This window comes from Vombatus ursinus, unplaced genomic scaffold (genome assembly GCF_900497805.2).
Source record: "Vombatus ursinus unplaced genomic scaffold, bare-nosed wombat genome assembly UNPS02014785.1, whole genome shotgun sequence".
Classification (NCBI taxonomy): Eukaryota; Metazoa; Chordata; class Mammalia; order Diprotodontia; family Vombatidae; genus Vombatus; species Vombatus ursinus.
The window spans coordinates 2241746-2260762 of record NW_020954563.1 but is presented as its reverse complement, the minus strand read 5'-3'; the positions used below and the strand labels follow the sequence as shown (position 1 = coordinate 2260762).

The following is a 19017-nucleotide window of genomic DNA, read 5'->3' as shown; positions in this document are numbered from 1 at the left end:
TCTTCAGCTTACCTTGGTTGTAGTTCTCTGCACACAGATTACCAGAGCAAACTATGAAGACCACTAATAATTCACATTCTTATAGTACTTTACAGGTTACACAAATCTTTCTTCCAAAATAAACAAACAAAAAGTCTATGGGGCAAATAATATACATATTACTGTGCCCATTTTACAGATGAGGAAACTGAGGTACAAAGTGATAAAGTGATTTGCTCACTGTCGTACAAAGTAAATGTCTGAGCTGAGCCTCAGACTCATCTCCTGATCCCGATCTGGCTCCTTCACTGCACTAAAATTAGGCAGGTTCTATCTTCCTTCCTCAGCTTTCCCCTTGGTTACCCCCAGGCCCAAATGGCTGAGTAACTAATACAGGGTCCCCACATCTGCCCCACTTTAGCTTGCTAGGTATCTCATGTCTTCAAGCTGGTCACTGATTACTCAAGTCCTCCCAGCAGTGACCCCACACCTCCATACTCACCCTAGAGCCTGCCCTCCATAGGCAGCAATGTGTTCTGCCCTTTACAGACCTGCACCTAACATGCCTCACAATGACTATATCCCTAGAACCTAGCACAGTGCCCTGTACATAGGAGTTTAATAATAAGTGTCTGTTAAATTGAATCATTATTGAATCATTATGAGAATTATTAATAGGAACAACTTCTAAGAAGCAGTGTATAGTAGGGGATAGAGAGACTTCTTTGGAATCAGGACAACCCAGGTTCAAGTCTGGCCTTTGACACAGGAGAGTCACCTAACCTAATAGTAGCCCAGACAACTCTCTAGGACTAAGAGATGTTCTAAGTTGTGGATCTATGGTTAGTCTGCGTGGAAGGATGGAGTTTCTTCAACAGGGAGGTCCCTACATGGATGACTCACAAATTGGTTCCATTCCCATCCCCATTCCCACCTCCAGTAAACATTCACACTCCCCAGGCATGACAGTTGGCAAGACTGGCATCTTTGCCCTTCCCATGAACTCCTGATGAGACAGAAGAGAGAAGCAGTCACAGTAACGGCCAATCCCAGGGCAGGAATTTGATCTGGACCCCCAGATCTTCCACATGCCTTCATTAGGGGACAGACCCTGGGCCAGCACATCCATAAGTTTAGGCCAGTGACACCAGAGCAGCAGTTTTTTCTGGCTGGGAGCCATGGAAGCAATCACTGCAACCCAAGCTTAAATCGTGGATCCCTCTGCTGGGAAAGTGCATCCTAGTAAACAAAAAGCCCTTCTTATCACCCGAGGCACTAATTTCTGTGTACATTTGACAGCACAACAGGCAGCACCAGGCAGGGGTGAGGGTGGCTGAGAGAAGAACCTCATCTGGGGAGAGAAGGGTAGTCAATGAGTGCATTTACCATTGTTGGAAAAGAAGTCGGAAAGATGAGCTGTGTTCAGATGGAGCTTAACAACCCAGCTCCTGTTTACCCCCACCGCCACCTGCTGCAGTCCCTGCCCAGCCTCTTAGCAAGTTATCTAACAAGTTGAGGAGAATCACTGAAGTGTCCTAGGCTTAGAAGGGGGGGCAGGGAATAGTCACTTGCATTAGGATCTCATCTGTAAAATGAGGGGTTTGGCAGGAGAACGATTAATACAATAATAGCAGAAGGCACAATAGATAGATAGATAGATAGATAGATAGATAGATAGATAGATAGATAGATAGTTAGAGATCTGGGCCTGGAGTCAGGAAGACTCATCTTCATGAGTTCAAGTTTGGCCTCAGACACTTCCTAGCTGGGTGACGTGACTGCAAAACAACTTAACAACAACAAATTTTGAAGGAGTTAAGGATCTGACCCAGGCAATGCCCAACCATAATTTCAGAGGACCAGTGATGAAGGATGCTTTCCCCCTCCTGCCAAAGAGGTGATGGATTCAGGTTAAGATTGAGACGTTTATTTTTTGGACATGGTCCATGTAGGAATTTGTTTTGCTTGACTCTGCATGTTTTTTATAAGAGTTTTGCTTTCTTTTCTTTTCAATCAGAGGTGAGGGTGGGAGGGAGAAAAAATGCATTTTAATTGAAAAAAAGCAGATTTTTTAAAAATGAGGGTCTTGGACTAGATGGTCTCTGAAGTCCCTTCCAGTTCCAATTCTAACACACTATAATACTATCATAATGGGTCTCTCCTGGGAAACAATGATTGCTGGAGGTCACAGTGAAAGGAGCTACTGGGAATGGGCAGCTTGCTCAGCTACAGTGATCCTGGCCAGGAGTCTTGGCCTGGCCAAGATTACCACCCAGGAAGACAGGGGTTGAGAGAGATTAGAGGCACCAAACTTCAGAACTGGGTCAAGGCCACACACAGGATTTATCCTGTAATGTAGTCCCATGCATATACATACATGCATACACACATGCCACCTTAGTTTCCTCTGTTTAAAGCCATTTTTTTAAACAGACATTTGGAGGGCTTTGGGGGAGAGCTCAAGCAAGTTACTGCTTTCACTCTGCCATCTTGGCTCCCGCCACCTCAGTTTCCTTACAGGTCACATAACTTCCACCCTGTCCTGCTGGCTCTTCACTCAAATGTAGACCTTGGTACAGAACATGCTGCTCCATGACGACATGACTGCAGTTTTCCAAAGCTGTTTTGTGAACTTTGAATGAGCCAGTGCCTTGGATGCAAATGAAAGCTCTTGGACACTAAGTTTTAAAGCTGCCCTTCACAACATAAGGAAATGATGCACTAGGAGACATGTACAATCCTTCCCATTCTTGGAGAGCTAGACACAGGGCCTCTTTGAAGCATCCTTAGCTTGAGTCAAAGGACATGGGTTAGAATCCAAGCTCTGCTATTTGCTTCCACCTCATCTGCAAAATGGGGGGGGGGGGGGAATTGGAGTAGAGGGCCTCCAAAGTCTTTTCCATCTCAAATTTTCTATCCTATGATGCTGCCACTGGGCAAAATAAGAAGAAGGTACAAAATTCTGAAACATTGAGTATCTGTAGCATGAGATAAGGTTACAAAGTAGGGTGGAACAAGATTAAGGAGGGCCTTGGATGCCAGGATAAGTTTATGCATTCTTTGATAGGTAATAAGGAGATATGATATGGTTCTGTCACCTGAGGTCCATCACTACCCCACAAATGGAGATGATACCAGAGCCTTGGAGCCCACCTGGGCCATTAGACTGTTGCCCCAGCTATTTACCAGCTGGCAGCAAATATACCCATTTAAAGGCAAAAATTCCAAGACCACTGTCTCAACACAGTTGATGTTTTTGGCATTGTCTTAAAATGGGAGACTCATCAATCTCTAATCACCATAACAAATTAGTATAAATATTTTAGTCCTAAATATGGCCCTTAAGTGACTTGCTGGAATGTGGAATAGAAATGAGATATAGGGTTATCCAATAGACTGGGGAATAAAAGGAGAAGGGACACCTTCACTTCCTCCTTCCCTCCCTCCCTCCCTCCCACTCCTTGACACTTGGGCAGGGGCATGCTTAGGTTCTCACCTGATGCAGTGCAGTGAGTCCATCTTCATTGCATAGGTCAGGGCTTATCTTGCTCTTCAGAAAGTAGCGCACTGTAAAGAGAAAGGATGGTGAGAGATGAGCATCTCATGTCAAAGGCAGGCTATGCCACTCTCCCACTCCCCAATCCTCCCCCAGTCTATCCTTTCTTCATGTTTTGGAAAAGTGGCAGCTTCTTTTTTCTCTAAGCATAAAACAGAACATTAATTTCCAGTTACTTATCCAATATAGTCAAGTTTACTTGGTTTTCAGAACTTTATTTTTAAAGGTTAAAATTCCAAACTTAGTAACCATTAACAAAATACACATTCATGTAAATTAATTGAATAATTAATTATCATACATAAAACTACAAATTCCAAACTATTTGTTTTGTTTTTCAAAAAAAATCTATATCTATCTATCTATCTATCTATCTATCTATCTATCTATCTATGTGTATGTGTGTGTATATATATGGGGGGGGCAGCTAGGTGGTGCAGTAGATAGAGTACTGGCCATGCAGTCAGGAGGACCTGAGTTCAAATCCAACCTCAGGCACATAACACTCACTAGATGTGTGACTCTGGGCAAGTCACTTAACCCCAATTGCCTCATCAAAAAAAAATTATATATATATATATATATATATATGATTATATATATGTATATATATACACACACACACATACACACACACACACACACACATATATATAGGCTTTAACAAAAACAACAAAAATGTCCTGTTTGTTTTCATATTCCTATCTGATCTTTTTCTTTGGAGGGTTTTTTTTCTTTCAGATTTTGTTGCTTTTCTTTTTAGTATTACTACACTATGACTTTCTGCCACATGCTTTCTTCACAAACTTATAAGACAAGCTCTTAAGGTTCCTCTCCAGTGGATAGAGTCAACTTGGAGGTAATTAACTGTGTAAATCTAGGCAAGATATTTCACCTTTCTAAGTTTCAATTTCCTCATATGTAAAATGGGGATAATAACATTTGCATATTACACAGGATTATTTTAAGAATACTTTGTAAAGCACTGTTATTACTCACTTTTGTATCTCTTTCAACAAACACTTGTTAAGGGACCTACTGTGTGCAAAGTCCTGTGCTAGGTGCTGTAGAAGGTACAAAGCTTTGATAAGACATTGCCTCTGCCCTCATGGAGCTCACATTTTACTGTAAGGATAAGATACAAATGAAGATAACTCTACATAACATTTTTGTTGCTGTTAGAGAGGTCTAAAGATGAAGATCATTACTGACATAGGAGGGATCAAAGAACATACTGCACTGGAAACTTAGCAGAAGGGAGTGTCCCTTGAAGACTTATCTTCCTGACCCACAGACTAAGTTATTTAACCTCTTTGTGCCTCAGTTTCCTTCTCTGTTGGGTGAGGGGATTGCACTAGATCAGGAATTCTTAACCTGGGGTCCAAGAATTTTTAAAAATATTTTGATAACTATATTTCAATATAACTGGTTTTCTTTATCCCATGTATTTTGTTTCATGCATTCAAAAACATTCTGAGAAGAGGTCCAAGCCAAAAAGGTTAAGAACTCCTGGATTAAATAGGTCATATAAGGTCCCTTGCAGCTCTGAAATTGGATCTTCTGTTTTGAAGTCCCTTCCACCTCAGACATTCTGTGACCTCAAGGATTGGTGATTTTTCCTGGAGGCTTCTCCCTCCAGTGATTCAGATCACAGCCCCTCAACACTGGATTTCAATGTCCAGTGAAAGCATGCTTTGGTCTCTTGCTCGAGGAGTCCCCACCCCCAGCATGCCTGCACCTGCGAGTCATGTGTCTGAAAGGAGACTCAGGTACCTGGGAGCTGCATCGGGCTGGACAGAAGTAGAGACACCAGTCTCTAAGATCAAATACTGAACTTGAGGTTTGGGAACACAGTGAAAAACTTTCTCACACTCCAGTGTGCTCTTGCATTGCTCCTCCTTTATGGCAGAATCTCCAGATAGAGGGACACAAACTATAACTCCTCCTGGATAGGAGGAGATAGGCAATGATGCACTGCCTAAAGGCAGAAGGAGCTAACATTTAATCCCCTTTTGAACACCAAAGCCTTGGCAGGAAGTAATTCAATCTTCCTAAACTACCTTTAGGTACCAACCAAGGTCTCCAAATGATTTGGAGTTCTTATTGTCAAGTTCCCCTAGAGCTTACAAATCACTTTCCATGCAACAACTCTGCAAGAGCGTTAGGACAAGTATCATAATCCCCATTTTACTGAGGGGAGAACTGAGGGAGAAGTGTAAAGTGACATATCCAAGTAACAAGGGTAGTCATTGTTGAAGCAGGAATTCCAATCCAGTTCTCTCTTGAATCCAAGTCAAGTAGGTGATATAAGTATCTTTATTTCCAATACACTTCTGTAAAATGAGCTGGAGAAAGAAATGGCAAACCGCTTTAGTATCTTTGCCAAGAAAACCCCAAATGGAGTCATGAAGAGCAGAACACAAACTAAAATGACTGAACAATAAAAAGGTGAGGAAACTGAGGTAATAACTTGGCAACTAATAGTTGTTGGGTCCAGGCCTTTGGGAGCCTTTACTGTAAGCTGATGAAGTGTATTGTACTCTGGAGTGGATTCAACTTAATTCAACCCAATAAGCATTGCTTAAGCACACACTATGGTCAAAGCACTGTGCTAAGTACATAGGCAAAATCCCACTTAGATCCTTGTCCTCAAGGAACTTACATCTTATTGCGGTTGGGAGCAGAGATAAACATGTACACAACCAAGTAAAATTAAATTGAAAGGATGAAGGAGGGTAAACACATCCTGTTTAAACCCACCATGCTAGATAACATAGAAAGGAACTAAAACAAAGAAGCTGGTAGATGAGACACTCAGATATTCACAGGTGAGAAAAATTCAAGTTAAAACCCAGTATTTAAAAAAAATCATCCCCAATATAGTCTATGCAAAGTTAATAAGCAAGACGACCTAACTGTCCTAACATTAGGAAGCAACCTTGACCTGATAGTTATACGTGAGACAGGTGGGACCCATGCCTGAAGAGGCCTGTTTTATTCAAACAAAGGAAGAGGACAGGTGAAAGAGGTTTATTAAAAAAAATAATTATGGAAAGAAAACCAGGAACCAGAGCAGGGAAACATGGGGGATAGCATTTAGGTAACGAAAAATGGAAGGAGATATTCTTATTGGAGTATGTTACAAGACCACTGGGGATAGAAAAAGGAATAAAAGGGAGAGTTTGGGAAAGAGATCAGAAACATAGAAGCAGGCTTTATTAGTGATAAGGAGCTTCAATTATCCAGATATATTCTGAATCTGTTTCTTTTCTCAGTCTCTCTATCTCCCTCTTTCTCTCCTCATGTTCTCTCTCCTTATCTCCTCAGTCTCTTTTTGCTTAGCTCTTCTCTTCTCTTCTCTTCTCTTCTCTTCTCTTCTCTTCTCTTCTCTTCTCTCTCTCTCTCCCCTCCCCCCAATATTTGAGCAGCTAATAACTTCTTGACTTGCTTTAATAATTATATCCAATTATATCCAAAAATGGAAGTGGAAGAGCCAACAAGGGAAATTCAATTTTTAATCTGATTCTTACTAATAGAAAGGAACTGTTTTCTGGGGTGGAAGTGATGAGAATCTTGGTGGAGGAGGGAGCAAGGAGAATTCATGATTGAGGAGGAAAACCAGGGATAGTATGGAATGCACTCTAGGTTTTTAAAAAAACAGATGTCAGTAAGTTCAGAGGAATGATAGGTAGTATCCAATGACCTAAAATTCTACACGATACATTGATTCAAGAAAGGTGAGAAGCCTTCAAGGATGAAATTTGGAAGACAGAAAGGGAAACAGTTCTGATGAGAAAAAGCAGAAGTTATCTGGAAAGAAGGACACATACATGCGCACACACACTTCTTCAAATCCTGGAAAAAATTCTGTAACAAATTATTAAAGAGATGGTTAGTGAACCTTTAGAAAAGGAAGTGATAAATACAAAGAAACAGCATGGTTTTAATAACAGGCCACACCAGGCTTTTTAACCTTTTCATTTCTGTTTTTTTTTTTTAAATAACATTACTGAATTGATAGATAAGAAGAATGGTATCTAGATTACCTAGATTTTGGTAAAGCAGTTGACAATATATCTTATGGCATTCTTGTGTTAAATATGGAGAGATGTGGACCACATACCAATATAATTACGTGGTTTCATAACTGGTTGAATGGTCACGCTTAAAAAGTATTCCTTAATGATTCAACATCAACTTGGCAAGAGTTGTAGGGTAGAGTGATCCAGGAATCTGTGCTTAGCCCAATGATTTGAATAAAGTCAAAGAAGGCATGCCTCTCAAGTTTGTAGATGACATAAATCTTGGAGGAACAACAAACACACTGGATAACAGAGTCAGGACCCCAAAAGATTTTGACAAACTAGAGTATTAAGCAAAATCTAGAAAGATGAAATTTAACAAAGTTAATAAATAAAACTTGATAAATAAATTTAATAGAGGTAAATCTAAAATCTTACACTGGGATCAAAAAATCAACTTCACAAGTACAAGATGGGAGGCAGGTTGTTTGAAAAACATCTAGGGGTTTGAGTGGATTGAAAGCTCAATGCTCAAAGCAGTGTGATGTGGCAGATTAAAAAAAGCTAATATAATTACAGGCTGCATTAAGAGAAACATAACTTCCAGAAGTAAGGAGAAGAGAATCTTGCTGTACTCTGCCCTATTCAGACCACATGTGGCATATGAAGAAATAAAAAATGATTTATTTATTGTTTACTATGTGCCAGGCACATGAAGAAGTGGTCATTGTGAAGGCAAAACCAACTCCACACATGCAGAAATTATCCCTTTCCATCCCATCTTCTCCAGCAGATTGCCCTATCATCCCTACTCTTTCAGGTATCTTCAATCTGTCCCAATCTACTGGTTGCTTCCCTACTAACTACAGACATGTCCATGTCTCTCCCTTCCTCAAGAAACCCTCACTCATTCCCTTCAGGCCCACTAGCTACGATCCCATATCTCTTCTACTTTTTGCAGCTAAACTTTTTGAGGAGGCTGTCTACATTAGGTGCTTGCACTTCCTTTCCTCTTACTCTCTTCTTAATTCTACAGGCTGGCTTCTAAACTTGCTAAATCTAAAGGCTTTTCCCTCAATCTTCATTCTTCTTGACCTCTCTGCAGCCTTTGACATTGTTGATCACCCTCTTCTCCTTGATACTATCCTCTCTAGGTTTTCATGACACAATTCTCCTACCTACCCAACACTCTTTCTCAGTCTCCTTTGCTGGATCTTAATCCAGGTCATGACTGCTAACTGTGGGTGTCCCACAAGGCTGGGCCCTCTTTTATCCCCGAACTCTATACTCTTTCACTTGATAATCTCATCAGCTCCCATGAATTCAATTATCATCTCCATACTGATGATTCTCAAATCTACTTATCTAGTCATAACCTCTCTCCTGATCTCCAGTCTCACATCTTCAACTGCCCATTGAACATCAAAAACTGGATGTCCCATACACAACTTTAACAAAATGTGTCCAAAACTGAACTCATTATCTTTACCCCACAAAGCTCTCCCCTCTTCCTAACTTCCTTATTACTATAGAAGGCACCACCACCCTCCTAGTCACTCAAGCTCACAATTTAGGTATCATCTCCAACTCCACCCTCTCACACCCCATATGTAATCTGTTGCCAAGGCCTGTCGATTTCCACAGCATCTCACAAGAAATATGTCCCCTTCTTTGCTTTGACACTACACCTAACCTGTTAGGGTGTAGGGTGTGTTCAGAGAAGACTAGTAGCTCTGGTGTGAGGGCTGCTTTCCCCTTGGTGTCCACCTGTTTCACCTAACTCTCATCCGTAGCTCCAAGAAGCTATACCATGTGCAGCAGCCACACTCCAGGAAACCATTTGGGCAAATGGGCAGGTTGACGGTAACTGAGAGGTCTCAAGTTCATTGGTGAGTTAGGGGGGTGTCTACCACAAGCATATGAAGACTTTCCTTGGTGGAATGGGCAGATGAGAATAATTTGTTCCAGTGGCCATGAAGGCAGCTGAAGCAGGCACTGCAGAGTGCTTAGAGCTTGGTTAGATATTGAAGATGCCAGGGTCATCCACTGCATCTCAAGTCATCACCAGTTGTTTTGACTCTGTCCTGTCACTGGACTGTGACGACTCTGGAAGAGAGAGTGAGGCCTATCACTTCCAGGATCAAATATTAAATACTCTGTTTGTTTCAAAGCTCCTGCCCCACCCTCTTTCCAGTCTTCTTACACCTCACTCACCCCCACATTCTTTGTGATCCAGTGTCACTGGCTTCCTGGCTATTCCTCATACAAGATACTCCATATCCTAACCCTAGACATTTTCACTGGCTATTCCTCATGCCTGGAATACTCTGCCTCCTGATCTCTGCTTCTTGACTTCCTGGTTTCCTTCAATTCTAGGCTTAAACCTCATCTTCTACTAGAAGCCTTTCCTGGTCAACCTTAATGTCAGTGCTTTCTCTCTATTTATTGTCTCCAATTTATCCTGTATATATCATGTTTGTATGTCGTTGTTTATCTATTGTCTCTCCCATTGGACTATGAGCTCCATGAGAGCAGGAACTGTCTCGTACTTTTCTTAGTATCCCCAGTGCTTAATAAATGTTTATGGACTGACTGGCAGGTGCTGTGCTAAGGGCTGGGAATACAAATACACAAAGCAAGATCATCCCTAACCTCAAGGAGCAAGCATTCTAACTGGAAAAGACAACACACATAGGGAAAGGGGGGCCCAGGAGACAGACTACTGTCAGAGGTGCCACAAGGATGGAGCATGGAGTCTTAGGAAACACAATTGACCTGTCCTCTCTAGGAATGGAAGTGTTCATTTGATTACTGTTTTCAAAACTAGAACTATAGTGTTCGGTTCTGGATGCCACCGTTTCAGAAGAACATTGAAAAGCTGGACAATGTCCACAGTAAGGCAACCTCCAGTGGTTCATATCATAAGAGGATTAGTGGGAGGGACTGGGGATGTTTCACCTGGCATAGTGCCTGGCACATAGTAGGCACAATGCATGTTGATTGATTGGATTAGAGAAGGCAAGGCATGGTTGTGCTTAAGTTTTGAGCACATAGACCTTTATGATCTGTGAAGTGTTTTGCCCATATTTTATCATTTGATCTTAACAACAGCCCTATGGGCAGCTAGTTTAGGGTTTTTCTTTTTTTCATTTTCTTGGCTAGGCAATGGGGTGAAGTGACTTGCCCAGGGTCACACAGCTAGTAAGTATCAAGTGTCTGAGTTCGGATTTGAACTCAGATCCTACTGACTCCAGGGCCGGTGTTCTATCGACTGTACCATCTAGCTGCCCCTTTTTTTCATTTTCTTAACCTGACCTGTGATCTCCTTGGTAGGGGGAGCTCCCAGGGAGGAAGTCAACAAGCATTATTAAGTGCTTATTATATTCTAGGAACTATGGGAAGCACTAACGGCCTCAAGGCCACATGTGACCCTCTAGGTCCTCAAATTCAGCCCTTTTGGCCTCAAGGCCGCACATTCCCCACTCCTGCACTAGAACTTCCTCTACTAATGGTGATCAGCACCTTCTCTGAAACTCAGTCCGCAACAGTTGTCTGGACAGCAGGAGGCGACCTGCTCAGTCACACAGGCAACATGTGTGCACTTGAACCCAGGACTGCCTAACTCAGAGGCCAGCTCTCCCTTATACCACAGTCAGGCAGGTGATACAAGTAGCATTACTCTTACTGTATAGACGAAGAAATTGAATAGCTGAAATAACCCAATGACTTGGGCTCAAATCCTGACCCAATAGTTACCAGCAGTGGGACCACGAGCAAGATATTTACCTCTATGAGCCTCAATTTCCTCACCTGTAGAGTGGAAATAAGGATATTTCCATCACCTACCACACAGGATTGTTGTAAGAAAAGCATTTTGTAAACTTTAAAGCACTCTATGCATGCAAGTTAGTGAGATGAAGTGGCTTAAACAGATCGAACAACTAGCAAGTAGCAGACCTGAGCCCCAAATCCTGTTCTTGTGATTCCAAACCTAATGCTCATTCCACTATACCACAGCTACCTCCATCTTCCATGATCTAATCAGCTCGGTGAGCTTGGGCCAGGCTGAAAAGATTCAGCAAAATACATAAAATTTCAGGGTAATCAGCTGTCAGATGACAGAAATACATGTCGAATAGCAGCAAAGTGCAGCTCCCTTCAGAAGAGGCCAATAAGGGCGGCTAGGTAACACAGTGGACAGAGCACTGGCCCTGGAGTCGGGAGAGCCTGAGTTCAAATCCGGCCTCAGACACATAACACTCACTAGCTGTGTGACTCTGGGCAAGTCACTTAACTCCAATTGCCTTGCAAAACAAAACAACAAAAATAAACAAGAAAACAAAAAAAAAAAAAAACACAGAAGAGGCCAATAAGAAGTAGGGATTGCAACAGAAGCTGGCCATGGAGGGATGTGCAGATCTATGGAGAGCAATACTGAGTGATACAGAGGCAGTGTGGTATGGTAAAGAGTCATGGATTTACAATCTGAAGACCTGGATTCAAATCATGCCTCTACCATTTACAAGCTCTGTGACTGTGGGAAAGTCTACCTCTCTAAACCTCAGTTTCTTCACCTGTTAAATGGGTGAGGAGTATAATGTGCTAGGCAGCTAGGTGGCGCAACAGGTGCTAGGCCTGCAGTCAGGAAGGCTCATTTTCCTGAATTCAAATCTGGCCTTAGACACTTGCTAGCTGGGCAAGTCACTTAACCCTATTTGTCTTAGTTTGCTCATCTGTAAAATGAGCTGGAGAAGGAAATGGCAAATCACTCTAGTATCTTTACCAAGAAAACCCCAAACAGGGTCACAGAGTGTCAGACTCGACTTAAAAAACAACCAAAAATAACATGGTACCTATATTAGAGAGAAATTTTAGGAAAGCATTCTGAAAACTGTGAAGTGCCATGGGAATATGAGCTATCATTCTCCATCACTGGACTCTCCATAGCCACACTCAGGCATTTGGAGAGAAACAGAGAAGGGATCCTAATACAGTGGAAAGAGTGTAGGATTTGGAATTGGATCCAGGCCTTGTCAATGATTACTTATGTGACCTTAGGACAGACACTTAGTTTTTCTGGGCCTCATCTTCTTTATCCAAACTATGTGACCTCTAAAGTCCTTTTCAATTTAAACCTATGTTCCTAAAACAACAGTCCAGGCACGTGAACCAGAGTTTGCAAAAAACAAGACAAGACAAAACAAAACAAATCAAAACAAAACAACACAAGGATAATCATAGCATCCAGAATGAAGAGAATGCCATGATTCCAAAGATTTCACAGACATGGTGTGATTCAAACTAGGAGTACTCCTGGGATGCAGAAGGGGAGAGAATGGGTCTAGACTAGTTACAGCTCTACCTCTCCTGACCAGAATACTCAAGAGCTAGTGAAAACTGTGCTGAGTGAAAGTTATCAATGAGAGATTGGACATTTTTATGAAGAATTGCAGGAAGTCAGGCTTCTGGGTAATGCGTGAGTCACAAAGAAGGAGACAACCTTTTCTAGCCAAGGTTGACTCTGTAATGTTGCCAAAAAAAAAAAAAAGGCAAAAGGTCACAAGCTCTGAAGAGATCACCACATCTCAGACTTCTATAGTGCATTGATTTGACAGGTGTTGGTTTGCAAGAGGTGCAGAATGAGACACACATCTTCAGACACAATCCCTGTGTTAATTTGCTTCCCTTGACTGTACTTGTTACAAAGGAAGGCTTTTATTTAGGGTGAGGGGCAAGTATGAAGGTATTGTGACAGAAAAAAAAAATATCAAACGGTAAAAAACATAGGAGAGAGTAGAAGGAAGGTCAGAGGGGACATAAACTTTTAATAACTGTGACAGAGGTTTATAATTTCATATATGATACTTTTTTCTGTTCTTTCTGTATTGAAATGTTCACATTTGTTGATGTTTAAGTTCATTAGAAGAAGAAAAAAAAGAAGAAAGAAAGCTCTCGTCAGTGTGAATTGCCTCTTCCACGACAGACCTCAGGTCTTAGCCCCTCCACCCCTCAGAGTTGATATGGCCAAAAAGCTGAATCATCTTTCAGGAAACCTGTTAAGGAGCATCTCCAAAACTCAGCGAGGCTGATCCTTGAATGACAAATCAACAAGCATTTATTAAGCCCCTACAGTATACCAGGCAAGACTTCTGTCATCATCACTTACCACACATATACAATCTGTTGCCTTCTTATTTCCTTTCCATATTCTCTACAATCCAGCCATAATGTCCTACTTGTGATTCTTTGAACCCAACATTCCACCTCTTATGTCCGTGTCCTGGCATTGGCCACCCCCTATGCCTGGAATCTTTTCCATCCTTATCTCTGACCCTTAGTTCCACTGGTTTCCTTCAAGCCACAGTTCAAACCCCACCTTCAGCAACAGACCTTTTCCCAGGCCCTGCTAGTGCTTTCCCCTCTGAGAATAATACTCATATATATCTTGTATATACTGAATGATTTGCCTGTTGTCTCCTCCACTAAAATATGAGCTCCTTGAGGGCAGGGATTGTCTTTTGCCTTTCTTTGTATCCCTGGCACATTGAAAGCTCTTAGTATATGCTTCTTGACTGACTATAGAGAAGATGCATCTTTATTGTTGTGGTACCCTAGGGACCAGTGAGCCTTTCCACTTGACTTGCAGCTCAAAACTCCCATATGTGTTGTATTCCCCTGTTAGAATATGAGCTCCAAAAGAATAGGTATTAGCTCTACTTTTCCATTTGTATCCATAGTGTTTTGCACATAGTAAGCACTTAATAAATGCTTTTCATTAATTTAGTTTCATATCCTTTGTTCCTATATGTAAATCTATACAAAAATGTATGAAATAAATACAAGGCAAATTGAGGGGGGATGGGGACACACTAACAGATGGAGGAGATCAGGAAATGCCTCATATGGTAGGTGGCCTATGAGCCGAGCAGGAAAGCAGGGATTTTGTGAGGAAGAGTGTGCCTCCCAGGCATGAGGACAGACTGTGCAAAGTCAGGGAACTGGGAGACAGATAGGATGCTTTGTGTGAGCAACAGCAAGAAGACCATTTTGGCTGGGCAACAGACACACAGTGTGTCTCCAGATCGGTGCTTCCCAGTTGCATAGGTCCTGCCAGAGCCCCGGCTTCACTGGCGATACCTTCAGGATCCCAGGGTCACCTTCTGGCCATAATGAAGCATGCATAAGCAGAGTCATCTTGGACGAAACTCTTTAAATGGGAAAGCCCAAGTATCACTCCAAGCCACTCCCTTTGAGTCTTCAAAGGTTGCCCAGAGAGAAGTCAATTTCTGCCCCTCATGATTTTTTCATACAATCTCATTGACCTCAGAGCACTGACCAATTCTTCTCTCCAAGCCCCAAGTCTTGAAACTAGGACTTATATATTTGAGGCTTATGTAATCAGATGAATTATCTTTGGTGACCAATGGAGACTCATTACTCCATAGCCACACCTGTCTATGAGAATCATTCAGTCAAGAAAATTATCTCTGGAAGGTTTTGACTAGGGACCTCCCCTCTGCATCTCAATGTCATGGATCTTAAAACTTGGCTTTGTCAAGTAGGATGTTAACCCTACCCAGATAGCACCACTATAGACATGGCAATGTGCTGGTGTGGATATTCTTCACCACATTTAGTTTGAGGGCAGGAAAAGGGATGAGAAGGTATTCATATTGGGCATGGTAGAGAAAGAAGTCTGGAGAGCCTAGGTCTTTCCTTGAAATGGAGTTCTAGGAGGAACTTACCAATCAGAGGATGAGGCTGCAAGGGCAGAAGCGTATTCCAGGGTAAGAAGTCTGCTGGGATATGGTGGAGAAAGAAAGTCAGTGGGGCAGCTAGGTGGCGCAGTGGATAGAGCACCGGCCCTGAAGTCAGGAGGACCTGAGTTCAAATCCAGCCTTAGACTGGATCTTCAGTAGCTGTAGCTGCTGAGAAGACAGGATCTACAGTACTTGCTGACATAGTGGCCAGGCCACATCTCCACAAGAGTGGCTTCCTAGGATGGCTGCAAGGGCTAGTCCAGAAGGAGGACCAGTGGGCTGAGGGGTGCTGCTTTGCCCAAAGGTCTTGGGCTATCTCTATTGGGGTCTGAAGAGAGGTGGTGGAAGTGGTGACTTGACTTACTTGGCACATGATATTTCCTATCTCTCCCTTAGGGTGCCATGCTGCTTTAGCTAGATTGGCTTGTCTGCCCAGTGGGTTAGTTGGTAGTTAGGTGGGGATAGGTGGCTCCTTCCCCAAAGTAGCTGCTTTCCTAGATGATAACTATGGGGTCTGGGCTGGAAGCAGAACCAGTGGGGGAGGGGTCACTACCATTCATGGGGTTCTTGGGTTTACCTGCCTATCAGTGGTAGTTGGTCAGTCGTGTTGGGAAGCCCATTCTTTATAGGGATCGATCCCCTCAATGACATCGTCGGGGGCAAGCTGAAAGCAGAGGTGGTGATCTGGGCAGCACTGCTATTCCCAAGGCTCTCAGCTTCAGAGTCCCAGGTTGTCTCTATCTAGGTCTCAGGGGGAGAGGTGGTAGTCAGGATGGTGGCAGTGGGTTAGCTTGCGGCACTTGCTGCCTCCTGCTTCTCCCTCAGGGCACCTTGATGTTTCAGCTAGGCTGGCTTGTTGGCCTTGTGGGTGACAGCTGGCTCAGTAGGGTGTTAGCAGATGACAAAGCCACAATGGGCTAACAGTGGCAGCAAAAATATTAAGGTGACTTTGGGCAGCATGAAGAGAAGCCCAGCTTCCAGGAAGAAGGAAGAAGGAGGTAACAGTCCTGCTGAACCACATGCTTCCCTCTGCCCTGGTCAGACCACATCTGGGGTATGGCATTTGGTTTTAGATGCCACATTTCAGGAGGGGCATTGCTAAGGCAGAAAATGTCCAGAGGAAGACAGTAAGGTTAGTGAAGGACCTTGAGTCTGAGTATTTACAGAATTAACTGAAGCAACTGGAGATATTTTGCCTGGAAAAGACAAGACTGGGGCGGGGATGAGATTTTTCACTGTTTGACCCCAGGGAACAAGACAGCAGCAATGGGTGAAATTTTCTTTCTTTTTTCTTTCTTTCTTTCTTTTTTTTTTTTTTAGCGAGGCAATGGGGATAAGGGACTTGCCCAGGGTCACACAGCTAGTAAGTGTCAAGTGTCTGAGGCCAGATTTGAACTCAGATCCTCCTGATTCCAGGGCCAGAGCTCTATCCACCGCGCCATTTTGCTGCCCACAGGTGGAATTTTCAAGCAAACCAAGACTTGAAGTCAGGAAAAGCTCAGAGCAATTAGAGCTGCAATGGGCTGCTCTGGGGGAGGGGAAGGAGGATGGTGAGGGGGAGAGTAGTGGGTTCTTTTTCATTGGAGGGCTCCAAGCAAAGGCTATTTTGTCCGGACGTTTGTCAGTTACATAGCAATGGTAGTGTTTTCCGGCTGTGGGTAAAATTCTGTGATTCTTTGATGAACTTTTATTACTACACTCTTGGGCTGCAGATCCCAAGTCTTTAACTACCCCTAGTTTACCCCACCTCAGTCAGCCAACAGGAAGTCCCTGATCACTTCCCTCCTTCCTCATCTCCCCACCATGAGTAATCCAGTGACTCAAGCATCAGGCGCAGGCTCAGTGCAGCTCCCACCACCTCTTCCTCCCCTCACATGAATAATACCCACCTCCACAGCAGCCTCCTTCACCTCAGGGTGAAAGCCAGGCCCCCTCTGCTGCCCCACGGGGGAAGCCGGGAGAGCCGATGGGCTGAGAGAGGATGGGGAAGCAGCAGTCTGTGTGCTTCCTTCAGAAAAGCACAGGCTTTCCCTTTCTGCATTAAAGGAACTAAACTATGTAGGCTGTGTGATGTGTGTGTGTGTGTGTGTGTGTGTGTGTGTGTTCTGCTTTCAGACTCTCATTCTAGGCATTTATCTACACAGACAAGAAACGAGAATAAGAAATGTTGACATAACATCATTCTCTAAAAGCCTCCAAACCCCATTATTTCTCTAATCCTTATGGGGTGTTGTTGTTGTTGTTTTAAATAAATTTGGGGTGACCAGTAAGCTGGCATCATGACAAGTGGGGAAACCAAGACCCAGACAGCACTGTCAGTCAGTCAGTCAATAAGTATTTATTAGGTACTTACTATGTGCCAGGCACTGGGGGTAGAAATACAAGCAAAAAGAAAGGTGGTTCCTGCCGCCTAGAAGCTTTCATTGTAATGAGGAAGAGGGGAGATGAAAGGTACAGGGCAGTGGATGACAGAGAGGCCTGGATTAAAGCCTGGTGGGAAGTGAAAAGACAGCTGCCTCAGCTCCTCCGGAACCTTCGTTTAAGGAAGGGAGCTTACCTTAAATGGAGGTTCTGGGAGAAGCCCTCCAATCAGAAAGAGAGGCATAAAGGTACTTCTGAAGTGTGAATGTCAAGACTTGAGTGATCTTCCAGGATGAAGAGTTTTCTGGGGCATGATGGGGAAGTTGAGGAGCCGAGCCTGGGAAGAAGGGAAGAGGATAGTGCCCTGACAATCTCCCTAAAAAGCTCCCACATTCTTTTGTTCATACCCTACTCTCACAAGGCCAGAACAAGTAAATAACAACCAGTCATTCAGTGAGGTAGCTAGGGTAGATATTATTGTGTCCATATTTTAGAAGAGGAAACTGAGGCTCAGAGGTGAAGTGACTGCTAATAAGTGTTAGAATTGGGAGGGGAAAGCCCAAGTGTTCAGACTCCAATTCAGCCCTCTTTCTACCACACCATCCAATTAATCCACTATAATTCAATTCAACTTAGCTTGAGAAACTTTTATTAAATGCCAACTATATTAGAGGCCAATCACTGGGTTGCCATAGGAGGATAAATTTTTTGGCCATAGAAATTATAACATAGATTTTCATCCTGGACTAGTTGAGGGAGTCTCCTCCCCAATAAGATTATAGATCCTTCAAGCATGAAGAAATGTGAAAGGTCAGTACCTGGGAGAATGGGGATGAAAAATAACAGTTGGGCCCTCAAGGAGTTTAGTCTATTAGAGAGTTTACAATTTCATAGAAATTTACAGTCCAATCTGATATAAATACAAACAAATATTTCAATGCCCCTCTTTAAATAAGTAATTTATTTTCTGGTAAAACATTATTTCATTGATATAGGAAATTCTATCTACCAATGCATATTTGCAATTAATAATCTGAGGGAATTGCCTGGGGGCATTGAAAGGTTAAGTGAGTTGTCCAGGGTCACACAGCCAGTATGAGTCAGAGGTGTCACTCAAACCCAGGTCTTTCTGTCTGGGAGATTAGCTATCAATCTAGCTAGTTCTAAATTAGCTATCAATTCAGCTAGCTCCAGATTATTGCAAATAATGAATAAGTGGTTGCCTTATTCCAATTCATATTATTTGAAGTTATAATCATGTATAAAATGTGATAATTGGTTCCAGCCCAATGGAAATATGCAGTGTGAATTTGAATATTGCAACCACTTATTCATTATT

General features: G+C 42.8%; 1 protein-coding gene across 1 annotated transcript in view; it reads right to left on the bottom strand.

The window, feature by feature from the left end:
* Nucleotides 1-19017, bottom strand: part of PPP1R16B (protein phosphatase 1 regulatory subunit 16B) — a 143336-nt gene that overhangs the window by 28557 nt on the left and 95762 nt on the right. The window contains exon 3 of the mRNA XM_027867217.1: nt 3476-3546. Within this exon, the coding sequence (XP_027723018.1) occupies nt 3476-3546 (71 nt within the window). The remainder of the gene's footprint in view (nt 1-3475; nt 3547-19017) is intronic.